The 25,500-nt window shown below is 49.7% G+C and overlaps 1 protein-coding gene across 1 annotated transcript in view; it reads left to right on the top strand.

Annotated features, from left to right (window-relative positions):
* Positions 1 to 25,500, top strand: part of LOC146197018 (uncharacterized) — a 330,602-nt gene that overhangs the window by 179,536 nt on the left and 125,566 nt on the right. The window contains exons 3-5 of the mRNA XM_084598725.1: positions 7,905 to 8,115; positions 15,193 to 15,294; positions 16,178 to 16,294. Coding sequence (XP_084454851.1) covers positions 7,905 to 8,115; positions 15,193 to 15,294; positions 16,178 to 16,294 — 430 coding nt within the window. The remainder of the gene's footprint in view (positions 1 to 7,904; positions 8,116 to 15,192; positions 15,295 to 16,177; positions 16,295 to 25,500) is intronic.

Genomic DNA, 25,500 nt, shown 5'->3' with positions numbered 1-25,500 from the left:
CGCTGATAGAGACGAGGAAAACGGTCGCTTATGTGGACAACCAATGAAGTGTGCATTTGTTACAGGTGTCTGGGCGGCTTTCCGGAGCGCCGGTAAGGCGCCGCTTTTAACACGTGCATCTTATATCCTACCGAGATCTCTGGGGAATCCCTAGAATATGCGCAACCGGCATCTCTCAGGAAGTCAACATTACACGTTTAGAATATACGAGTGGCGATTTACTGTTTTTTGGATACTGTCCTTTGATTGTTAAGCACTTTTATTTTGAACTCTAAGCTCGGTACGGCGAACTTTTCTCGATCCTTTTTGTAGCGGAGCACTTTGTTGGACTTCCTTCGCGAGGACCCCTTGGCATTGCTTTCTTAACCGGAAATTCCGCTGTTCACGTGGGCCGGAACCTCAGGGTACTGTATGTAGTCATGGAGAGTGGTGCTACACGAGAGTGTGCCATCTGAGGAACTGCCGCTGACACATAATTTATTTTAGGCGACGTAAAAGTGATTCATTTTCGATTGGCGCTCTACAGCGCAAATGTAGCTATTGTCTCCGACCGTATTCGTGAAGGACTGATCGCGCAGGCACTTCGTGGCCTAGTCACCGAGTATAGAAATCTTGGCTGCTAGTGGAGGAATCTGAGCTCTTCCCTATCTTGGTCTCGTACGGGACGATCACTATGGCACCACGGCAGCGGAGCGAAGCAGCGAGCAACACAACGCTTTACTAGGGAAGCATCTGCGCTGGCATTTTCCTGGAAAAGTAACCACTGCAGTGTCTGGATGTCAGAACACTGATATAGTCTCAGTTCTCCAGAAGGCTTTCGCGGGGTGCACGAGCCACGGCGGATTAAATCGAAGTGACACGCTCTCGCACACATGCATAGAGGTTTAAAGAGAGAGAGAGAGAGCTTCATGACTTCTGCAAGCGGCAGAAAAGGGGGAGCGGTGGGATAGTGCACAATTACTTTTCGTCTAAGAGCACTTTGTCTTCGACTTTCCCTCCTGTACACACACTATCCAGCAAAAACTGTGCAGCATGACGTCATTCTGTATCTCTCACTCGCGCACTCAGAATCAGCTGCCGCCACAGAACCAGAGAACGGAGAAGTTCCCTGGAATCGCCATTTGCTATTCGATATCGCCATTATAGCAGCTAAGACTACATTAATGAACGTTAAAACGTATTCGAGGAGCCTGCATGCAGCCAGCTTCGAGTAGTCACATGTTTGGCAAGAGAGCCAATGTCCAGAAAAGCAGCTCAAGGAATACATCACAGGATGGTACATAAGACACGTTCAGGTCGACTTTTTCGGGCGTGTTCTTCTCTGCTCCGCTTATCTGAATATCCTTCACGAACGGTCAATTGGTCGGAACGGAGACTGCTTAAGGAATGGCCTATGTGAACGCGACTCCCATTTAGGCGACGCACCAGCTGCTGCGGCCTCCGCAGAAATGCACGTTTTTCGCTAAGCTCGAGATCCGTAGATGGCTGCAACGAAGAGGACTCGGCAGGGGCGAGCGAATGTTTGCAACGCGCCCATGGATGAAGAAGCAGAGAAGAGATGAAGATTCGACGGCTCGGCCCAGTCTGTGAGAAAGGATGGAGGAGGAGGGGGTTCGAAGCCATCCGCCGGATATGGCTGAGTGGCGCCCTGAGCGCGCGCGCGTCGTTTAACCTCTCGGGCGTCGCTGACTGCATGCTGACCGCGCTCGTTCACTCGCTGTCACACACGCACAACTCCGAAGAAGACGAAGAGAAAATAAGCCAGTAGCAGCAAAAGCGAGCGTTGAGCTTCTCCCCTGCATACTCCCCCGCTGCTTGGGTCGCTTCTTCTTCTTCTGCTGCTGCTGCTGCTGCTTGCGGTGGCGTGACCGCTGTCGCTCGCACCACCGCGCCCGTGGCTCAATGGAAGAAAAACGAGAATCGGATGTGACCGAACGGGACAGAACGCGAGAGTTAAGGAGGAGAAGTATAGCGCTTCCGTCGTTCTCTTGTAGCGTGACGCTGCTGCGAGTCGGTTCGGTTGAAATGCTATGGGGCTTTGTTTTTGTGTTCGGCAGAGACACGCCTCAGTGAACTGTGCGGATCCTTTTAAAGTTTTCGTCCCGGGTGTCCAACTTTGAGGAGTTCGTAAAGGCATTGCACATGCTTTCTTTCTGGCAGCGTTGTGAAAGTGCCACCAGAATGATTTGAGGAGCATTCTAGTTTCCGGGCTAGCTAGTCTGGTAGTGATAATGATTTGTGTTGTTTCGAGGTCTATAGCGTTATCTTAATTACTAGGCAAAGTTCGAATGTATAAATACATGCAACGTCAACGAGAGCAAGTCCGATGTTCTCACTGAGCAAAATAAAGGAAACGATTGTAAGAAATAAGGTTGTTTTTATTTTTTTATTTTTTTTTTTCATTCTTGCGACAAAAGGTTACGGGACATTGCTTTAGTGAGTGCAGATTACTGTCGATTTAAACAAAGCTGCAGTAGAGACAGCGTCGCATACTCGGCTGACCTTCGTAGCTTTCAGTCTTTCCCTCATTTCTTAACCTGCAATTCAGGGCGTCTTTACTTCAGGCTGCGGGACTTTAAAGGGCTTACATTTCATTGCCGTGAAAGTGACCCTCTTGAAGCACATTTTGCTCGGTACATCCACTTATGTCGTTCAATTATGGAGTTAATTACGCTTATTGCTTTATCAGGTAGGAGCTTTCCATCTGGAAAGTGAATTGACTCCCTTGGTCTACTTGCCTCGCAAGACAACTACGTACACTTCCCTGCGCAAAATTTCTTGTTTACCTTAATCGAATAACCAACTGTTTCACGAAGTGCCTTTGTTCGTCCGCGCAGGAAATTTGTACGCCAGAAAACAACCTCATCGAAGCCGTAAATTTCATTAGCTGCCCCTGTGTAATTGCTGTCGCTTCGATACGGTGGTTCGTGGAAGGTGATTCGGCCAGTGCATTCCCTCGCTTTCATAACCGCAACCGAGTGCAAGCAGAAGGCGAGACTCAAGCCTAATCTTGTGACACTTTGTCTTCCATGCGCTGCGTATATTTAATTAATAGCCTCAAAAGCCAATAAACAGTGTGAATACCCTACGTAATTGATAAAGGGAAAGTATAACGCGCAGTCATGCCCATCACATTTACGGCGGCTAAAATTTAAGAAAGAAAAAACAAAAGTAGCACTAAGAAAGAAGAATCTTTAACAGCACATAGAAAGAGAGAAAACAAAACAAAAGAAACAGCATGCGGATTACACGAAAGAGCAATCGGTATAACCTTCAGAGGGTGTCAAGAGATTAGACGGGCAAAAAACGCGGCGTCCAGCGGTGTCACGCGAGCCGCACGCGAGCGGCCGGATCGCAACATGGGAGACGAGAAAGGATGGGGAGCGAGAGACAAACCGACCAAGTTAGAGCTGGGCCAGTGGAGTAGGGAAAGAAAAAGAAATGCACGATAAGAAGGAGGAGGGGAAGACGCATAGGGAGATAAGGAGCAGGAAGGAGCGGCAGCGCGCCGCGCGTAATGAAGAGGGCCTCTCCTGTCACACGTTCGCCGTCCGGTCCTGGTCATTGGGCGCAAATAGATGACACCGAGACGGAGTCGAACGCGCACGTACACACGTACGCATTGGCAGCTTCCCCCTGTACCTCCCCACCCCCTCAGTGCCTTAGTTGCGGTTGACATGTGTTGCGGCGGAGGTTTAGGTGAGTCTCGCGATAAGAAGCGGGGCGCCCCGGTGCCTCTCTAGATGGTGCTGCTGACACTGCTATCGCGCATGTCCGGTCTGCCCCTCCCTGTGTGGCGGCCACGCGCGGCAGGAGCGCGCCGCAGATTCCTAGCATGATCACCTTGCTGATGTATACCGTTTTTACCAGGATACAGTGCAACAACAGTTATAACGTGGCGGTTACGTCTGTCGTCGCGGAAAATTTTGAATAATTTAATAAGTAATATTAATTCATTATAACACGATAGCTTACTTCACTTCTATCATCACTATAAACATATAAAAGCTGTCTTTGCATGGAATTAGTGCTGCAGCTCTCGCTTTCTCGTTTCTGTGATGGTAACTACAGGGTGCTTGCACCTGGCTACACCGGCGTGTTCTTTGGTTGTGCATTTGTTTTTTTGCACTCAGCTTTGTTCGGTTGCAAAACAAGTTAGTTGCGCTTAGCGCCGTGTTGAATTTCAGGAAGCGTTATGCACAAAGCCATCTTTACCTCCGTTTCCCGGCTAAGGCAACAAGAAGGAACTGATAAACTGGTGGAACCAGATTAAACTAGATAACACGTTTCATAGTATTTATTGCTGTCACAACAGTAATGGAGTTATCAACTAAATGTCGTTTGTATCACCTTGCTAGATCCTAGAAGGCGTGAAAAGGCAAAATAAACTGTTCTGAACAACCCCTGTGTCTCGTGAAAGCATTCCTGATCCTATTTGGGCTCCCACTATGCAATTGGACACTATTCAGTCCGGATGGCTTTGACGCTCATCGAAGAGGTTCTTTCGAGAGCCACTATTTGCGGCACTAATATGGCTGTTTTCCCTCTCTCTGCCTCTTCATTCTTAGAAACAGAAATACTAGCGTATCCAACAACGGGCGACACATGGGGTTTGTTTAGAGGCGATTAACGCTGATTATTATGGAATGCCCAAGATATGCTCATCCTTGCAGGCAATAAATGCTCAGTTCGCGTGGCTTCGATGTCGTGCAGAGGCCAGAGATCACTGTTCTGTATAGTTTATTCATTATATAATAGTGACTCTGTTACGTTTTATTCTATTTGTTTGGCCGACACTGGCATTCGTATTCGCATGCTAACAATAAGCCCGTGCAGCATTGTTTTAGATTGAATCTGTGGACGTCCTACCGGCGTGTTTAAAACTCTTCAAGACATTCGCAGATCGACTCTTGCCCTTCAACGCGATTCTTTCTAACAGCGCAGGACTAAAGCTATGGGGGTGAAGACCACGCAGTTGGAGATTTTCACCTTATAGGTTTGAGATTTTCTGGAATCCAGATGGTGACACAAGTAGTGAATATTATCTGTTACATGTAATTATGTGTGACTGTTTTGTGAACGCTATTTATTATTAAAGTGGCGCTACGGTGGAGTAATTTCCAGCAGAACCCGCAAGGCTAATTCCACCTATAGTCAGCAACAATCTCAACCTCAGTTGGAGATTTGTCTTTCTAAAAGACAGTAAAGTGTTTTGTCTCAGACAAGAAGTGCCGTCAGTTCTTTCGGAGAAAGTATGGACATACGTTAAAGAGGAGAAGGGAGGAGCAGTTTGCATGACTTCGAGGTAAAAAACAAAGAACAAAAAAAAAAAAAAAGACTGAAAGAGCGAAGGCTTTGCCATTGCGAACGAAGGAGCCCTGTCGGGTGAGCGAGCGTAGGCCACGAAGAGAGCACATATATGGGCGGCCGCGGTGATGTACGGCGCCATCAATTCAATACCGACCGGCGGCGGACGGCTCGTGCTCTATGAGGTCCTTTTCACTTTCAACCATGCCGGCCATCCCCCCCCAAAACTTTCGTCTTAACGTCAGGGTAATAGATGTAATCCCTCCGGTGTGACCGGCTCTCCAAACTATTACGGCGCCGGTATATCGCCGACAGAATCCACGCAGTGAAAGGCTCTTGTGGTTTGACCGCCGTGGCTCTTGGTTCTACGAAAACGAGTGATTCCGTCTCGAACCGCAGGCGGCATTGGTTATTGGCCTGAACGACGGGGAAGCATGCAATCGTGCTTTTAGCAGCTGCCCTTCGTCGTTCAGGAGAGAAATGTGCGAGTTAGAGGTCGAACATCTCCGCATGCAATGGCGCCAAGTTCGACGAGTTCTAAGCGATCTCTTGATGCACAAAGTGAACCACTCGAGCTGGAAGGAACAAGCTCTCTTTTGCGTCTGAAACGAACGAACACTTCCGACGAGTTATAAGCGATTTTCTGCTCCCACAGTCTGAAAAAAAATGACTGTCGTTACCTTCCTTCCCTTCGGTATATAACAGGACAGCGTGCCATTTAATTCAAACTTTCTATTTATCGCGTCCATGCGAGCTCTGTTTTAGGTGGACTCAGGCAATCGTGTTTCTGGAGCTTGAATGTTTCCATGTGGTACCATCTCAACTGTCCGTGCCTTGTTGTGTCGTCAAAGGAGAAACGCTGACTGTGGTGAGGGAACGTAATCGTATACAAATAAATTATAGTATTGCCACAAGTTGCTCACTCGGTGTCATGACGTCACAGAGAGGCTGATGACAACAACACCGGCACCGCAAGCGTTGTCGTGCGTCTCTAAACGTTCAGGCAGCTCTCGCTATGAAAGGAAGGAAGAGCTGTTGTCACGCGTAGCCACTTGACCGGGCAGCCGCTGTCGGAAGTTTTCCTGCCCGCTTCCGTCAATCGCGAACCTCTTTTGCGCGTAATCAATGAGCTCAGCACGCTTATCCGCTGACATCGGTTTCGGTCACGTTATGTAACAGTGCATCCAAGCGTTCGCGGCGGAGACGTTCTCGAAGACTGGTACAGGGAGCTGCATAGACCGTCACGTGTATTCGTACGGGCAGAGAATGAGCTTACACGACCAGCGGAGGAAGAACTGGCGTCACCGCGTCTCGTTGCACGGGCGCCCGCATGCTAAGCCTCGGGTCAGTGCCTTCGAGGCAGTGGCGGCCGGCCTCTCACGCTCTTGATGTATGGCGCGGCGCGACGACCGAGATTACAAGGCAGCAGTGGTAGTCCGGGACCACCGAAGGTTTCCTTCGGGGCGCCAGGAAGATCTGATTGAAGCTAATCCCACCTCTGATCCTCCTGCCTCTCTTGTAGCCCCCCTCCGACTCCGCCCTCCGTTCGCTTTATTTCCCTATCATGGGTATCTGGCCCCTGTGGAACATATGCATTCCCCGGCGGTGCATGCATGTCAAAGGCTCGCGCTCGTATCCTTGCATTTCAAAGAGTTGTCTGCCAGGCGAGGAGAAAGAGGAGGGGGGAGGTGTTAGTCCCTGGCTTGCTGATTTTCGCTTCGGTACTTGCTTTACAATGCCACCGAGAAGTATAGGCGGTGCAAAAGAAGGGAGAGAGAATAGGATATCAGTAGCGCAGTGTTGCGCGGCCTTCTTCTCATCTCTACGTTCTGCTGCCTGTCTTCCACTGCGACAATGCATTCGCGCAAATTCTATGTTTTACGACATCCTCGGTGACGACCCTTTGTTTGGTACTTTCCGGCCTGCTTCCTTGGTTCTATGAAGGACAGCAACGCGCCGGGTCAATTTTTTGCTCATGGTAGGCGCGAGATCAAGTGCTGCTGCCAAAGGTCTTCATTGGGAATATGCTTTTAGGTGATCTTCTCTTTGGTCTTTGTGCTTGCATTGTTGCCCATTTTCGCGCCACGTAACAAGCAACTGTGTGAACTCAACAGTTTCTCGCGCGAAATAAGATCCGCGCCCAATCGGCTATGATGACTGGCCAATGTTCTTGCTCTTAGCAAACACGTAGCCCCTCCCCCCCTCCCCCCCCCCCCCCCACACACACACAAGGTCCATTCTCCTACATTTGCATCTGTGCTTAACGAATCGATCAAATGATATAACAAAGGACGAAAAAAAAAAACGGTAAGCAGTGGAATGACGAGCAAATGTTTGTGCGGATATGCCAAACAGAAAATAGCACTCTTAGCGCGCATCATCTGAATTGTTGGAGGCAAAACTGGGGGCCTAGATTTGACCATCTCCGGCCGAAACATCGGGTACGTAATATTGAGTCGACCGGCAGCTTAGAGGGCCCCTTCGCTTCTGCTGTGATGCGTCTCGCATGCCGTTGACTTTGTGGCGATTGTTCGTGTAAAAAGCCGCGCTGTTCCCGTTGCTATGTTCCTAAATTCCGTCATTTCCTCCGTGTCCAGGCGAGCGGCCAGTACCGGCCCAAGTTCCCGAGCCCGTACCTGCAGAAGGAGATATTCGTGCTCAACCTGGAGGACGGCTTCTTCGGCTGCCAAGTGAACGAGTCCACAGAGGTGCTTCAGTTGTTCGAGCTGTCACAGCTATGCGACGGCGCGCCCCAGTGCTTCCAGGGCTCAGACGAACTGGCCAGGGACCTCAAGTGCACCGACAGGAGTGAGTAGTGCTTGCCCGCATTGCACGTCGTTCACTTGCGATTCGATCAAGAGACTCAGGCCACTGCACCCCGCGAGGCATCTTTCACTGCACTTGTGCATGTAGCGTAAGGAAGCTTTCTCGAGTGGCTTCCTGTGAAGAAAGTACGTTTGCTTATCCGTTCATTTTATTTTAATCACGATGTCGCGCCGGTAAGTCACCCACTCTTTGCAGCGAAGAGAACGTGCAGGTAGGAAGATGGCGGAGAGGGTAAAGTCTGACGTCACAATTTACAAAAGGGAGGTACATTAAATGGGCGAGGCTTGAGTACTTGAAATAAAGTATTCAAAGTCAAAATTTATTCGGACTCAAACCCCCAAAACAACGACAACTAAAAAAAATGTGGAGGCCTGTGTGAGTTGATAACGTCATACTTTCCCGTCCCGTTATCCGGTCGTCGAAGTCGTCCCGCAACCGCGATTTTAGATAAAAGTGCGAGGCACTTTTCGACGCGTAGTACAACCCACGTGGGTACTGAAATGTCTCTATAGCCCTGATGATATTCTTCTTTCTTTCTTTTTTCGCATTATAAGTACGTTGTAGTCGCGGCTTTAGAGATTCCACCTCCGGGCGTATAATACAGCGCACGCTACTATTGCAACATCTTCACGAACTTCTCCCTCAACGGCGGAAAAGCCGGAGCAGCGTATCTAAAAAATTCCGGAGGACACCCTGGGCGTGCCGTAATCACTAACAGCAAAGTAAATTCTGGAAAGACGCCCGCCAGTATTGGTTCTGACAGGAGAGATCCTTTTCCCCATGCCGTCGATACGAATCTTTCCAAGCAAACTCAGCGGGGCGCAGAGCAAATAGTTCGTCCATCTTCGTGTGGGGAGTCCTGCCGGCGCTAACAAAAGCCGGGCGAACTTCGCGGAGGAAGCTATAGAAAGCCTACACAGTGCCGCCAGGGGCGCGCTATGCCGCGATTTATGGTCGCGAAAGCAAGGAACGCGCACTCGCCGCCCGATTAATCACACGCCGGAGAACCCCTTCCGATTGCTGAAAAATAAAATGACTGAGAAAAAGAAGAACAAAAAACACTGCCTGCGGTAGCGGCGGCACTCGCGACGTCAACCGCTTGATGCACGACTTGTTCGCCAGGCAAAACAATCAAACGAAACTAAAACGAAAAAATATATGTATATCGAAACGGAGGTTCGGAACATGGCGAATCTCTTAAGTACGCCAGGCTATAGACATTGGTTGTGTACGGGCACCTGGGTGCGCGATTGGGTTACAGAGCGAAAAAAGGGGCGCTCACGGGAATGCTCGCTCGCTTTGTGCGTGTTCCCTGTGTGCTTCTGTGTATTTCGGCTTCGTCGGGCCGGGTCTATTTGTAACGCCGTGGCTTTGGGCCATTCCTGTGCATAACATCTGACCCCTAGCTCCTCCCAGTCACCATATCCTAAATAATTGCGCACATCCCGACATCTCTACCAGGTAGCGGCGTATGCGCGCATATATGCCTTCCATTTGTTTGTTTTGCGCGTTGAAGAAAAGTTTAATGAAGGCGGAAAAGGCAGAATTAAGCAGTCACTGACACCCCCCCCCCCCCCTCCTCCTTCATTCTTTTAGCTTTGACAAGCCTCTCGTTTGTGGAGACCCCTGGTGAGACAAGCCTAAGGCGTTGACATTTGGGAGTCACTACTTGTGTTGATGCGTGCTCGTACTACAGCGTATGCGAGTTAAAAAGAAAAGCAAAACTGCGCGGCCGTTCCGAGAATTTTCAGCGTGTCCTGGCAAACTAAGCTTTTCTGAGAAAGCACGCAGTACTGAGCATGGTTCGCTGCGGGTGTATATATTATGCGAAGTTTTAGAATGGATTGTTTTTCTCCGCTCGCTAGACTGTCGGACTCGTGCGCTTTGAACTTGACCAGGGTCTGGGGGTAAATGAGGAGTCGTGCGATGTTACTCAAGGCATCGATTGAGTCACACGTTTGAGAGAAACAGACACAAAAAGTACCTCGCACTTGCATCAACCTTTAGATGCGTTCAGACAACGTCCTTAACTAACAAAAAGCAAATGGCAGGAGGATTACGTCAGAATAAAAACGGACCTCTACGAACTTCTTTTCTGCTTCGTGTAGGTTTATGTAAAGCGGTTATACAGTGACGACCCAAGTACGTACTCCTAATAGGCAGGTATAAATTGCCATCGCGGAGTGTGTTAACATTGTGCGTACTGTATTTGGGGTGAAATGTATGGACTTCGTTACCCTACCACTTGAGTCCGGTATAAAGCTCTGTAACTTTCCAAAGGACAGTCTGAAACTCGGTAATTGCCTGCTACGTCGATGATAACAACCACCCCACCCCTTTCCTTAATATGTAAGAGGAGGTTGCGGCAGTAAAGTGATGGAACATCGAAGATCAAGAACTTTTAGCCCTAGTAAACTAATTACATCCGTATTTGGGTAATTGGGTGATGATATGGTTCGGTGCACATGCCAGCGAGCAAAAATAAACGATCCTTTGCGATTTAGTATCACTAGAAACATCACCCCGGCACTCTATAGTAAACAGGGCATTCCGAGCGGTCAGGTTTTAAATTGGCCAATTTCTCGAGGGTTTATTTACCGGAAGATTATTCCCTAATTATCGTTCGTTAAAAAAGCACACGGCTGAAGAAGCATGCACGAGCCGAGGAAAAGCGCTAACCAGAGATTACATAGCCTAAGCACAACCCGTTGGCTCTAGACCAAGCTCAGAAGTTCGAAGCCGGTTGGGCTGGTTAAGTATTGCGAAGGAAAAGACTCTGGTGAGTGCTTGCGAATTTCGAGCTCGAACGACGCGGGGAAAACAACGTCGAGTGAATATGGGATGAGCTCTTTTTGTTGGCGCTCACTATACCTAAACTGGCGTCCGGCGTTAGCTAGGTATACATGGCAGTGCTGGAACGTACAAAGTAAAACTTGTAAGACAGTTTAAAGGTTTCCATACGGACGTGACTTGACTTCTCCTGCCGGTGTTCGTTTACAAGCGCCAAGCGCGTGGAAGCTTAGACGATAAATTATGAGCCGATATCTCGATGTTAACTTGGTTAGTATCCGACTTCGCTATTTTCTTATTTCGTTTGCTTGGTGTTGGGGACTGTGGCTGAAATTCTTGAGGATGGAAGCTTTCACTTTGTTTGTTTGTTTGTTTTTTTTCTTTTTGTTAGTTGATAAATTCGTACCTGGCCAATTACCCGCTTTCAAGTTCGCTTTTCTCGTCCGATCTTCCCTTACGCGATACCCATCGCCACGACGCGTACTTTATATATCAAGTTAATCGGCGCGTATACAGTGTCTACAATTTGAGGTTCTCGTCGAACTGCACCCGGAAAATTGCTATCCCGTCATCGTCTCCTTTGACTAGCGTCAGCGACCCATTATTGGCAAGCGCGCGTATACTGCTGCCTACATACTCTGAGTGCCGTGACACCCAAATCGCTGTCTTCCTGCCCCCGAGTAACCTAATTGCCCGTTGAGGAGAGGAGGCGTCCGTGCCGGAAGGCAGCGTCGTATACGGGGTAGCCACACGATGTCAGCTTGTACATTTACTCATTCTTCTGGCGTATCATTAACTTTCCATCGCTCAGGCGTTGTCGATTTCTCCACCACGACTCAGTTATACGTACTCCGTCCGCGCTTCTTTTTCCGGCAGCTTTTCACTCAGTCGCACTCTCGAACCCTTTGCGTCCTGTGATTGTCGGGCATATCTGGTCGACGTCCCCGGCTCCGTCGTAAAAAAATGATGTCAACTTTCACTAAGCATAAATAAAGATTTCAACTATTAAACGTTGACAATGAAGAGCTACGCGGCTTTGATCGCAATAGAGACATGCATAGTTAATAGAAATCGAGTGTCTCACGCTGTTTTTATATGCCGCCGATTGAAATCTCTCTCACGAGCTAGCCTTCAACCTGACTGGCGGTTGTATGTTGTGCACAGCGAAAAATCGAGTGTCACCACCGGAACGCTGCACGACTAACGGGGGCATCACGAGTGTTAAGTAAAAGTCGAGAAAAGGCGGGGCATTAAACGTACATATATGTCGTCAATTCGAATCCCTCTCGCGTGACAGCCCGAAACTTGTCTAAAAGATGTCTGCTTTATGTGCAACGTGAAATCGTATGACGTCACCTGAAACACTGTGTGACGAACGGTTACGTCATACTTGTTGGCCCGAATCCCGGACGCGAAATGGCATCCAACCTGGCTGTAGCATGATGGATGCTGAATGGGAATCTAAACTGTCTGACACCAGCCCAGACGCTGTACAATAAAGGTTGCGTTGCAATTTTCATACGGAACCTTTTGCTGCTCGCACTTTCTGCTCACAGGCACCTCCTGCAGGTAACGTCGCTTATGAGGCAAGTAAGGCCTTAAAAAGTAGCGGAGGCAGTTTTTATCTATAAACCCGAGTAAGCTCCTTTTTTGATAGTGTTGTCCGCCAGCCGCCATATAGGGTTATTGTACTGGAAAAAGTTGCAAGCGGTACATCTGCTGAATTTCGCGTAGGTTGAGCTCGGCATTCGTATAGACTTTCCTAACTAGCGGGACGCGAATGTTCCGTTTAAACACATTATGGCGTGAACGAAAGCGAGTATTTCTTTGCTGCGGCATCAGCAGGCACGGTGCGAGCATTCCGCAGCATCTTTCCTTTGCATACTGGAAAACGAGAATGGACAACTGCACTCTATACCTACCCGTGTATACGCTCACTATAATAAATGGCTCGGACGCAGTGATTCCTGTAGGTAGCACGTAACTAGAGTGGGTAACAGGAGACCGAGAGGATATAACCACATGCCTCGCGGAGCGAAAATACCGGAGGAGGGCATCCAGTCTCCGCAGAGAATCGCGCATGGGGTCACGCGAGCGACGCATCGTGACCGCGTCGGCAGGGCGCCTCTCTGTTTTGAGAGCCTCGGGCAAGATGCGCTTACCAAGCTAGTTCCCCATCTCGCGTGCAACAGCAAGTAAACGCGCGCAACGCTGTTCCTATGGCTCTCTTTTTTTCTTTTCCTGTCAGCTTTTTGTTATGTTTATTCTTACTTCCCTACTCCCCTCTTTTTTTCTGCCGTTTCAATGATTCCAGGATGCAGACGTGACATGCACCCATTGCTAGGCAGATCGTCTCGGCTGCTCGAATAATTTCCCTCCGTCCGGCTCAATACCTCTGACACCATGCGCAGATGAGTTCTAAGGGTGAGAATCGAGACTGCGAATACTACGAAGGGAAGAGTGGCTGGAGCGAACGAAAACAAAAAGAAATAAAAGGCAGAGGGCTGTCAGCAAATCAGGTTAGATTAGAAGCAGGGACCCGCCATCTGTCGGCACCCCCCAGACGGGTATAATTTCTTTCCCCGGCTTCTTTCTATACTCTGCCCATCTGTAGTGCCCTGCGGGGTCTATTATGGGAAGGAGTGAGGAAGGCAACTGCACAGCATTGCCACTACCACGTACACACTGTCTTCAGCGCGGCCAACCCTTTGGGGCCACGGACCCAAAAGGGGTTGGTAGCGCTTTCGGCGTGCGTGCGTGAGCGGGTCAGCCAGCGTGTTCGTATCGATGGATAACGATTGCGACAGCCCGCCCCTGGCCTCGGTGTCAAGATGCAGGTGCTTATTACCGGCGAATGTTTACTTTGTCGCTTGGTTTCCCGCTTGTTGCTCCCTCTCTCTCTGAAGCATGTGCTGGCCCAAAATAAGGTGAGGGAGGGAAGGTGGTGAAGGGTAGAAAAAAAAGAGTGGGAAAAACGATGAAGGAAGAGGGGAGGTACTAATGGGCTGATTCTCTTTTGCACCCTTTCCTTAATAACCACGTGTGGCATCGCGAATGTGTGGCGTGCGGTAACCGCAGAAGAGATGCACGAAGGGTAGAGGGAGGAGGGGGGAGTTGGCGGCGCCAACCCATTTACACGCTACTCTAGTCTTGGTTCTCCACCGCCATTTCCTCTTCTCTGAACAGCCCCTGTACTATGCCTGTAATATTGATTCTGCGCTAGATTCGATCGGCTAAACGTTTCGCGAAGGAAGCGCTAATGGTTTACGATGGATTGCCCGTAGACGTCTCAGACATCTTAACGCTTTCAGTTCTTCGATGGGTGATTTTGTAGAGGCATGTATAGGTAGTGAAGGTCACAGGTGGTGCTTGGACTTAGTGACAAAGGTGTCTGCTCAATAAACGTGCATTTTTTTTTTTTTTCATTTCAATACGTTAAGTTTCTTCATTGCTTTGAAAAGCTCCTTTTACTGCAGGACTCACGCTTGCAAGATGGCGTATAAATATACGTTTTTGTTCATGTGTTTATGGAGCATTACAATATATTTATTCAAATTATTTGTTGATTTCTGGCAACATTGGCGGGATGATATCTATATGACCATGGAAGCGGGTTATAGTGGCTGTAACTTTTTGCATGATCATTTCGTGACAGTTTGAGCCATTGAATTTATTAGTTAGTCAATGAATGGAATAAAAAAAAACATAACGGAGATTATTTCTTATCTTGGAGCGCTTTTTTATCGCTTTCATTCTTTCGAATTGCTCAATAAAACTGTAGCACAGGGGGTTGCAACGGAGACCTCGTAACCTCAGTACTAGCAAGAAAATATTTTGACTCGACGGGCTGACTTTTGGGGTGGTTTACGTTCTGAAAATTTCGACCACAAGGGAGACACAGGCGAGAGTACTGGACACGGCATACTCTATTAGCCTTTTCCATGAACTACCACAAGTACGAGGTCGCACCCAGAAATATCGACTCGGACGTGCGTATCCGCCAAAGGAAAAACATTACAAGCAAAAAACAATAACGAACACATTCTGTACGCAACCACTTCTGTCGTTCCTTGTCTCTATGGTGCGTTTGAATTTCTAGAGTATAGTCTTGCGCCCGCATTGTTAGCAGTCGAACTGGGCTGAATTTGCATCTTGGCATTCTCCCACTGCACAGGCATAGGTCTGCCGAGTGCCGCAAAACATGTTACTGTGTCAGTGCAAACCGCGTGTGAACTTCATCCTTTGTTTCTTTTTTTCCTCCCTCCGCAGATCACTGCCATCCCAAGATGCCCCGGTGTACGAACGGTGCCTGCCTGGACAATCTGTGCTACTGCAACGACGGTTACGGGGGAAAGGGCTGCGAGATGCCAGGTGAGGAAAAAGGACTCCGTTAAGTTTGCACACGCACGCATATTGTTACCGTTACCGTTACCGTTCATCGGAATGGACGCTCGCTTCATCTGCATGCAGATATTTGAGGATAAATACGTCTTTATCCCAAGCAGCCATTGGCCCAATCTTGGTACTGTGTGGCAATGTTGGGCAATCACTGGACCAATGCATTGCCAACATAGTCCCAATATTGGGCCGCTGTTCGTGAGCCTGGGATCCCTCGATATAGTTGTTTACTTATCATTGCGCCTTTTCAGTTAAAAACACTGTGACATTTACCTTCGTACTCAAGCTCCTGGACATCTGGTAGTAAATGCTAGCGATGTAAAGTGCTTGAACCCTCTGCCTGTTCTAGGGAAGACACGACAGAGGAGCGCCTTCTTCATCGTATCTGCTCTAGGCGTTGTAGAGTTGCGCTCAGTTTTCCTAAACAGATTTTCTCAGCCTTTATTTACACCTACAATAAAAAAACGAGAGGTTTGCCTTCGTGTGTATCTTATAACGAGTACCCCATTTTCCCTACGTTTGTTTTTAAGCTGCTTGGGCCACACTATGTGCCTAGCTATACGCCTTCAGAGGCCTCAATATCTTGAAGGTGTGAGCAACTCAACCCCCCCCCCCTCCCTCTCTCCCCCTGCGCTTCCTTTGAAATGAATGGTATGCAAGAGCCCCTCATTACTTTTTACAAAGGCTGGCGACATGGGAGCCAAGGAATAACGCTTCTAAGCATATGGAAGAGTTTCAGAAGGTGCCATTTTTTTGTTATGTTCTGTTTTGGTGCTCCTCTGTAGTTTGCATATTTATGTGCCTCAAGCGAAAAAGTTCACCCGAGAGTCAACCTCCTCCTCCTTCTCCCTTGCAGACGAAAACGAGTGCAAGTACAGGCCGTGCGACGTGTTCGCTCACTGCACGAATACCATGGGCAGCTTCTACTGCTCCTGCTTCCCCGGATACGAGGGAGACGGCTTCGACTGTCACGGTGAGTCCCAGTGCGCCCACACTCGTTGCCTATCATCTATATACACGCAAGCGTTGGTATCAGTTTACTCTGGGAACTTGGGGCTGACCCAAACCGAGGTTGCGTCAGAGGCTACTCGGACTTAAGTGTTTCCCAAAAATAAGCATTTATGGGCAGCCAATCACGCACAGGGTGGTTAAGTCGTCGTTAGTAGTCGAGCGATATTCGCTTCTGCATAGCCCTCTTGGAACAACCTGGTCGCTGGGTTATTTTCGGTTTCGGACACAGACATTTATTATCTGTTCTTTCGAAGGTTTACCGTTGAAATGAGAGGCGAGGGGAGGAAGGATGGTACATATTACGTGAAGCGAAGGTATACTGTACCTAACCGCTATGTTTTATTCTACTGAACAAGCTATACGAATGTGATTCGAGATACCATGCAATCTTTGCATAGCGTGCGGAAGCAGTTCCTGGCATTAAAGAGGCTTACTTTGAATTGTCTCGTGCGGTGAGTTACCATACAGGTCAAGGCATCACAGCATAGTCGCGCATCGCACAGTCGTATAGACCAACTCCTTGCATTCCGACATTTTGAACTCTTGTTAGCCAATTGGCCCTCTTCCGTTTCCCCCCACTAAAGTGCGAAGTACGACGTTTCGGAACAGGCGTGACCGACAATTTCGCCCAGTTTGCAACGGGTCTTCGACTTCGAATGAGCGAGCTAACGAAGCGAACGTAGAATGACAGTGCCCTAAATAACAAACTACCCGTTTGGCGTGTACCGTCGTTCGCTCTGCCATTTTCGACAGTGCGCCTTGAGCGGAACAAACCGGCCAGGCAAGGACATTGACAAAAGTTGGTTCAGCTGAAAAAGACAAGCTCGAACTTGATTAGAAACCATCAGCAGAGCAGGCGTCTGATTGGTCTCCCTTTCCCAGCGTAAGGGCGATGGCACCCTTCTTGCGTGAATTGGACGACTGTTGAAAAAAATATCACCTTGTGCAGCAAGTTCACAAGCGCGCGTGGAAGTGACGAGAGTAAATACGTCTTTACACATTAGATTTGCTTCTCTGAAGCCTTGCTGCCGCTGTTGTTCTTTACACTTTTGTTGTAAAAGCAACATTACGCCAGGTTTCGGCACGTCGTGTAGTCCGTGGCCGCGGTCACGAATGACCTTGAACAGCTGCGAAGATGACGAAGAAGATGAAGACGAAGAAGATCGAGAAGAAGACGACGACGAAGAAGGAGAAGGAGCCCAATAGTATTAAATCAGGAGGCGAGAAGCCAACCATGCGGCTCCAGGGAACCGAGATTACCTGGACAACGGTATACAAGTACCTCGGCGTCGAACTCACTGCTGAGAGAGCGTATCTGAAGGAATATGAAACAAAGCTCCGCGCCAAGGCATTGGCGAGGAGAGCGCTCCTTGGCTCCAGGGCGCTGTGGACGTTCAGCCGTTTCGAGGTTGTTAGGGCCCTGTGGAAGTTGGTGGCCGTACCTGGGCTCACCTACGGAAACTCCGTACTGTGCATCTCTTCAGCTACACGGGGGGCCCTCGAGGTCCGCCAACCTGAGGCTGGCCGCCTTGCGCTGGGAGTCCGGATATGTCACGAACGAGGCCGTACAGGGCGACCTCGGATGGTCGTCCTTTGAAGCGCGTGAGACCACTGCCAAACTTGCCATGCAGCATCGCCTGAGTGCTCTGCCCGATGGTAGATGGTCCAGGGAGGTATACAAGTAGATAGTATTTAAATGCTCCAACACCAAGTGGATGCTCCGAACTCGGAGGCTGGCCGAAAAGTACGGAATTCCGCAAGCCGGCCTGGCCTGTCAGAGGTACCCCGACCTACGTGGAGAAAGAAGATCCGCAACCAGGTTCGGGAAGCGGAAACAGAGAGATGGCTCAGAGAAACACAGGCGAAGGCCTCTCTGGCGGTATACTCCAGTGCCAAGCATACCATCACTAAAGAAAACCTCTACGACAACACACGAGGTAGCGGGCTGCTTTGCGAGGCCCGGAGCGGCGTGCTGCGCACAAGGACAATACGAGCCAAATACACCGAGGGCTTGGATACCCGGTGCCCCAGGTGCGGCGCGGCCGACGAGACCATCCAACATGTAGTGATCGAGTACCCAGAACTGCGACCCGCCCCCACTACAACAGCGACAACACCAACGGAGGCGCTTTTGACAGCACTCGGTCTACAGTCGACGTCACTACCCGAAGAGACTAGGGTAATCATGAGGGCAGTGGAGACGACAAAGCGCCGCCTCGAGGACTGGTGGCGCAACAGAGAAGATTGTTAAATTTCTCTCCTGGCCTGATCCAGAACTTTGTGATCCCCCGATAGAAAGGGCCGCATCAGCATCAGCATCAGCATCATCAGAAGACGAAGAACGCTCGGTCACCCGCAGCTAATGCTTTCGCTCCACATTCGGTTCAGCAGCGTTGAACCATTCTCATTTTTTTTTCTTAGTTTTTAACCCCGGCACAACCCACAGTCGCTGTTAAAGTAAGCGCAATTTGCTTGAAGTTAAAAATTAAATTGTAAAACATAGTGTGCCACCAGTGTATAAACCAGACGACAGGATCCTCCGGCTGTACCGATGACTGTATTTCTTTGGCTGCACCGATGACTACAACGCTTATTATCGTAGGGAGGTGGTACTACGAATCAGGGCAGTGGTCAGGGGCGCTAGCAGTGTGGCTTTACTGTGTTATTAAGGCGAAAGCCTTTAAGCGCTCATACTCGCGGTGACCTTCCTTTCGTTATAATCCAAAGACTAGAATAATGATAATAATAATAATAATAATAATAATAATAATAATAATAATAATAATAATAAGAAGAAGAAGAAGAAGAAGAAGAAGAAGAAGAAGAAGAAGAAGAAGAAGAAGAAGAAGAAGAAGAAGAAGAAGAAGAAGTGGGAGTTGGTAGCTGGCAGCTGATATGGCCAAGCACTAACTGAACGTAAGGATTCCTTACATTACGTTTGGCAGGATTTGCCAACTCGGGCCTCTCCTTTCATATGGAAGGGTGATAACACAATCAGCCTGCCAAAACCTTTGCATCCAGCTTATCCCTACGCCACGCAGGCATGTTCATACTGCTCAGTTAAAGCGGCGCTTTATATGCTGGCTGGTAGCTTAACGCTATCACGTCATCACAAAGGTGGGAGAGAAAACAAAGAAAGAGGTGCCGTAGTGGAAAGCTTTGGACCACCGCCGCGATAGAGGCTTTCGCCTCATCGCAGTTTAGTGATCCAAAGTGCCCCTAGAATTCTTTTTATGCCGTCTTTTATCCGTCACAATTGAACAGTTTAAATCATGGCCGCCGAGGTCTGTGGTCCCGCATGCAGCTTGGGAACTAAGTTCTCAACTCCGCTGACATTCTCCCATGAGTCTGCGCGCGGAAATCACGGCGCTGTAAGCTAGAGAGTCGTGACAGAAATTGACGACACACCACTCCGCTCAGTCGAAAACGCCGTCGACGACTCTATGAGGCCATGTGCGAGCTCCTAGCTAGCTCATGTTTATTTCATGACTGGAGACACGCGATGACTCGGTGCGGAAAACTCAGCAAGGCACCGTGAGAGCGCATCCGCCAGGCGCGGAGGAGGGCTTCCCGCCGCAACTGTGAAGCCCCGAGAGAGGTCGCGGGTTCAATTTCCGGTCTCGTCGGGGTCGGGTGTGCGTATATAGGTTGGGGCGTGGCATATTGAAACACCCCGGCAGGAGGGCTCATAAAAAAAAAAAAAAAAGAGCAACCAAAGCTTGTAAGCTACAAAAGAAACAGCGCAGAAAGTTCGCTCCTGCTTAACCGCCAACACAAATTTATACTTCGGATCCAGAAACCGGTGCATAAGCATCGATATGCCCCGTTTGTCTCCCTACGTCCGTGTCTGTTCAAACTGGCCCTGCCAAACGGAATAGCGTCTACTAGACCGGAAACAGGCTAGCCAGCATAAACACGATCCTTTCTTTCTAAATGCGCCCTCTCCCATCTCATCAGGCTGAGAACTACAGCCTTGACTCCGTTGCTTTTATTTATACATCGAAGCAGAGCTAATAACGGCATGCGTTGTGTCACCGCTGTAGTGGAGCGCTTCAAAACGGTAATCTACTTCTACCATGGCATTAAGTATCTTCTTCATAGAACGCGTAGAACTCAAGTACTGTGGCTGTCAAGCGTATATGCGACCTGAAGCACGAGTACAGGCGAATGGTGGCTACGGGCAGCTGAGTGAGAGATTGTGTAAATCAGTGCTGGGAATGCACGCAGGCTGAGTGATGCCCGCTCTTTTCTGAGTACGCGAGTTGCGACGGACACGCGTTTCGTACCATGCACAGCACATAATTACTCTCGGTTCACTCTGACAAGTTCCTCGCAGACTGTGAAGGCGTGCACAGGCTCGCGCGCAACCTTCAAATTTATTTCTGCTCATTGACATCGACACTTTACAATGGGTAGCCCTAATATGAGAAATATGGGCACGTATACTAAATTATGGGAGCAAGAAAGACCCACTTCTACACGATAAATTCGCATGTAGGCGTGGTTACACGGGACAGAGACAGTATCCTTCTAATTGAATTAAGATCAGGGTGGCTTTAAAAATGCACAGTTGAAAGAAATACGGGGCGTTCTTATTCAAAGCACACGCTCTCATCTATCACCGGTCCGCTAATTGTTGAGCGTGCTCTGACTTTTTCCGCTCGGGCGAGTGGGGGCACCTAGCTCGGTCCCTCGGTATCGGTACGGAGGTGCCCTAGCGGTCCTGCACGGAACTACAGCAGATGGAGCGCTTCATATCAGCGGCAGCATGTTGCAGGCCGGCGGTAGCGAAGGGAACGCGTAGGAATTCGCTGAGATTACGGGAGCCGCGCCTATCGTCGCCGTGGTCGTCGCAACGACGACGGTCTCATCGCTTGGCCTCGCCCGCTCGCATCACGAGGGCAGGGCCTTGAACTTGTTCCTTTCCTGTCTTCAGGACTCGCCCGCCGAGTCTCTCACCACTGTCATCGCACGGACGAGTTTTGACGCACCGCAGCCGCCGCTCCCAAGAGGGGAGCGTATGCTTGCATATACGAATACGTGAAGCAGGCTACGCCGCCCTCGAGTTCTTGGCGCTCATTCACAATTTCTGCGGAATCACCGGCACTCTCTTTGTACTGTCTCAGCTAGAGCGAGCAGGAACCCACTGCCTTGCATCTAAGAGCATTTTTTGTTTTCGCAAACTGTCGCTGTTTCTAAAAATTCTCCTTCACCCCTCCTCTCCCCGGTCGAAGAAAGAAAGAGAGAGGGCACAGGGAAAGGGGAAAGACGATGAGTGCGTGATTTCATCACCATTAGATGTCATTGCAGTCTGTTGGCACGTCTGGGGTTTAACAACGTGAAGCGGCAAGTGGTAGCCCGTACTAGGCACAGAGACGCCGAAGTGGAAGGCTCTAAATTAATTTAGATCACACGTGTTTTCCTGTTTCTTCCTTTTTTTATATATACACTGACATTTCGTCGCCGTCCAAATGCGATATCCACCCGCCGGTGGGCGAAGGACGCTGGTGGCTGTATTTTCGAGAAAACAGTTAAAAATATTGGTGGTGGCTTAGCTTGGTTAAGCCTGGATATCAGAAGCGAAAAGCTTCGCCGATGCCATGGTTTAGCTTGTGGTTCCTTGGCGTAGTTGTAGCTTACCTTATTCTTCACGGCTGCACCTTATAGATATTCCATGGCTTATCATCACCCTGAAACATTGATTACAGCCGTACATCACATAAGATTAAACTTATTTCAATTCCACATCATCATCACCGTTACACTTCTTTATAGACATAAACACAGCCCGGTGAAAGCACCCGGCACCGGCTAAAGGTCAACCGGGGGAGTCGCGGCGGCGGCAGCGGCGGCTCCGACGAGCTGCGCCTCTCCTGTGACGTCACGTGGTTTGCGCATGCGCAGCTATGGCTTTTATTGCGAAAGCAATACTATGCCAGGTTTAACCGCTCGTCGCTGTGTGCCGTGTCCGTGTCCATGACCGTGGTCCCCTGGTAGACGTTGCCAACTCAACTTGGGTCTCTCGTTTCACATGGGACAGTTATGTCAGACTCAGCCTGCCAGGACCCTTGCATTCACGTTACCCATATAGGCCACTAAGGCACGTTCATACGGCTTGGTTAAAGCGGGGCTTTATACGTGTTTCTAACGACGGAGCACACGCGAGACTCAGAGTTTCTGACTAGCCTAGTGAAGCTTTTCGCTTCAAAAGTGATTTGTTCAATATAGGACCACTCCCTCAATGAGTTTCTCATAAAACCACCCCTGGCTTCTTTCGTGCAAAGTTAAACCTCAGCAAGCAGGGAGAAATGAATGAAATTGTAGGACAAATTTTGCAACCTTGGAATGGCCTTGGCATGTCGCAGAATATCGGTTATGCGCAGTCGTGGATGAAAGATTGCGGTATGCAGGTTTGAAAAAACAAAAAAAAGAAAGAAAGAAACGAAGCTGCCTTAACGATAGGCTGCGGTTTAAGTTTAAACATTGGGCGAGAGAACCCCTTTGGGCGAGAGCCATGACGTTCCTACATTTTCTACTCCATCTTCTTTGCCTTCTTCTTCCACTACTTCTCCTCCTGGCTTTCTCTTCTTCCTTCTCATGACTTGGCTTGGATTGGCTTGCACTGATTTGCGGGTTTTCAAGGCAGCTACTACACTTCTATGGGCGTTACGCGACCGCTTTTGCGTCCGGTTTAGTCGACTACGGACTGTAAGAATTAACGACTCCTCCGTTATCTCGTTACACGTTCGGATTCCAGTGGATGAAACATCGACGCTCCCTTTGCTCTGCACATTTCTACTGATCTGGTTTGCCTAATGGCTCAGAAGAGATCCTTTTTCCTTATCTGAACTATAAACTTCCCCTAAACTTCCGTCCATGGCGGGAGACGCGTACGTGACGATCGTGGCAGGGTCGCGGCCAGTGGCGGGACGTCGATTGCCTTGCGGCTCGTCACGATGAGGCTTGACGCTAGCGGCGCCTCGTCTGGCGGCTCATTTGCATTCGCCTTGCGAGCCCGTGCAGCGGACGCCGTGTGTTTGACTGCAGGTAGCGCGAGGACGCCGCCATCAATAAAGCGTTCGCTACGGCCCGAAAATGAAGGACTTCGCGAAGGCGATGTCCATGCTTTGAAACGCGCTGGTTAATGACTTGTTTTAACCGCCATGCCAAGGATACTGCCAGTCGCGAACAGCTGTTGGTTCTAAGTAAAACGATTTGCAATACTGGTCTGACTGTAAAAGGTCGAGCGAGTGAGAGCGAAGCGAATTAGTTCTCTCGTTCCACAGACTCGGGTCTGGTTTAATACAGGACTGCCACATTGCCTCGTGCTTTTTTGACTGGCTGAAAATTCGGTTATATAGAGAAAACATTCTGTTCTGTCGCCACCTGCCTCTGCGCATGCGTCGAAACGTGTTCGTTAAATCGGTTTGTTCGTAGAATCTAGAAAAGTTTATCTCGAGGCGCGGCACGTTTTGCCCAGTGAACTGGAGAGGTTCGCTCTTGCTTTAGTAAATGAGCCTTTTCAGTGTGCCCGACTGTTCAGGCAGTTATAGTGTCTGATTAAAACTATTACAGTCGCGCACTGTAAGCTCTGTGACTCCTAATTCCCTGTCGATACCGTGACAATAGAGTAAATTCCCCTCCGGCTACGCCCACCATATCTGGTCGGTATATGTGCGCGATTAGCAAGGCCCTCTGGCATCGTTATTAATAACAGCGCCGAGCTTCTTTCTTTCCAAAATGATCTCGACGCTCGATCACCGCCTACCGCGCAATCCGACGGCGGCGCACTTCTTAAGCACGCTTCTTACATTATACCCCTCGCGCCTCGTGTCAGCTTCCTCGTATAGGCTCCAGGCATGCGGACGCGTGCGTCGTCTGTATGTATGTGCGTGTACCACAAATGTTTCGAAACGGAGATAGGTGCGCGAGCGCCATATCCTCACGATGGGCACGACTTCCTGTATCCTCTTTCCCTTCCTCTTCTTCGTCCACCTGGTGCGCGCCCACACACACGAGCGACGAACAACTCACGGCCGAACGCGGTGTGCAGACGCAGAGACGCCGACGGTGAAGCGGCGTCAGAAGTGTCTCGCTGGGAGGGGCGGATGCAAAGTAACTACGGGTTGTCTCGCTCTTCTCCGCACTGTTCCGGGGCTTTCTTCGTCGGCGGCATTCGCGTCGCGTCAGCGCGTCGCCGACGCTGTATGTGCTACTTGCGTAGCACTTTCCTTCCTTAGCGCATCGCTCGTCTGGGCCAGCGTTGGCCAACCGAGCCGCCGCCGCGGTTATAGTAGCTGATGTGGTGTGTCCTTTTTCACGCTGCCGCCTCCGTATTCCTCTCAAGGTCGTTCCGCTGCGTCCGCGTATTAGGCTGTGTGGCGCAACGGAGCAGCCTGTCTTAGCAAAACCATCCTGGGCAGCTGCTGCGAGAACTGCGCTGCGTAGTGGTCGAGGCTGTGTAATAACGACCGCGGCCTGAGCAAACAGCCGTTTCTAACGGGCCACTTTTCATCTCCACTTTCGGAGTCGGTTGGGGTGCGTGGGAGCCCTTGATACGTGAAGTTAACGTACATACAAGCCCTGGGTACAGTGTATTCTGAGGCATAGTCGACAACTCAGAGGACACGGTACAGCTCTTCATCATCCCCGTAACGTTCCGGTGTCGCACTATAGCTTCCGAGTTCGTGGTGCTTACGGTGGGTAGCTCCACCTACTAGCACCTGCGCATTGCGGTGAAGGAGCGCAGGGCCTTTCGCCATTAGCGCACTCTCTTTGCGTGGTCGTGTGGCGAAGGATATCCCGCTGCGCTATGAAATGACTGCTTCTTCATCCGCGTCTTGGATTTTTCGTGCTCTCCACTTCGGTTTTCGGGTTTTCTCGCGACGCGCACACTCTTTTGCTCTTCCGTCGGGTGCCCATCTCGGGTGCCCAAGTGAGTATTAATAGAGTTGCCGGAAAACGGAGCTCCGGCTACGCGGTGGAATAGATTGTTCATGCCGGCTTGGGAACGTATATCACCTTGACGTAACCTCGCGATGCAACTAACGACAGCTCGCGTGAGCTCACGTTCGTGCCTACACAAACTCGGTTCCGTTAAGCTACCTAGCGCTTCCGAGACGTCGTCTCGCGACATGAACTTGTTTGGGAAATACGTCTCTTTTCTCA

Source organism: Amblyomma maculatum, chromosome 3, assembly GCF_055883805.1.
Source record: "Amblyomma maculatum isolate TAMU_Amacu chromosome 3, ASM5588380v1, whole genome shotgun sequence".
NCBI classification, from domain to species: Eukaryota; Metazoa; Arthropoda; class Arachnida; order Ixodida; family Ixodidae; genus Amblyomma; species Amblyomma maculatum.
Note: the sequence above shows the minus strand (reverse complement) of the source record. Positions and strands in the feature narration are given on the sequence as shown.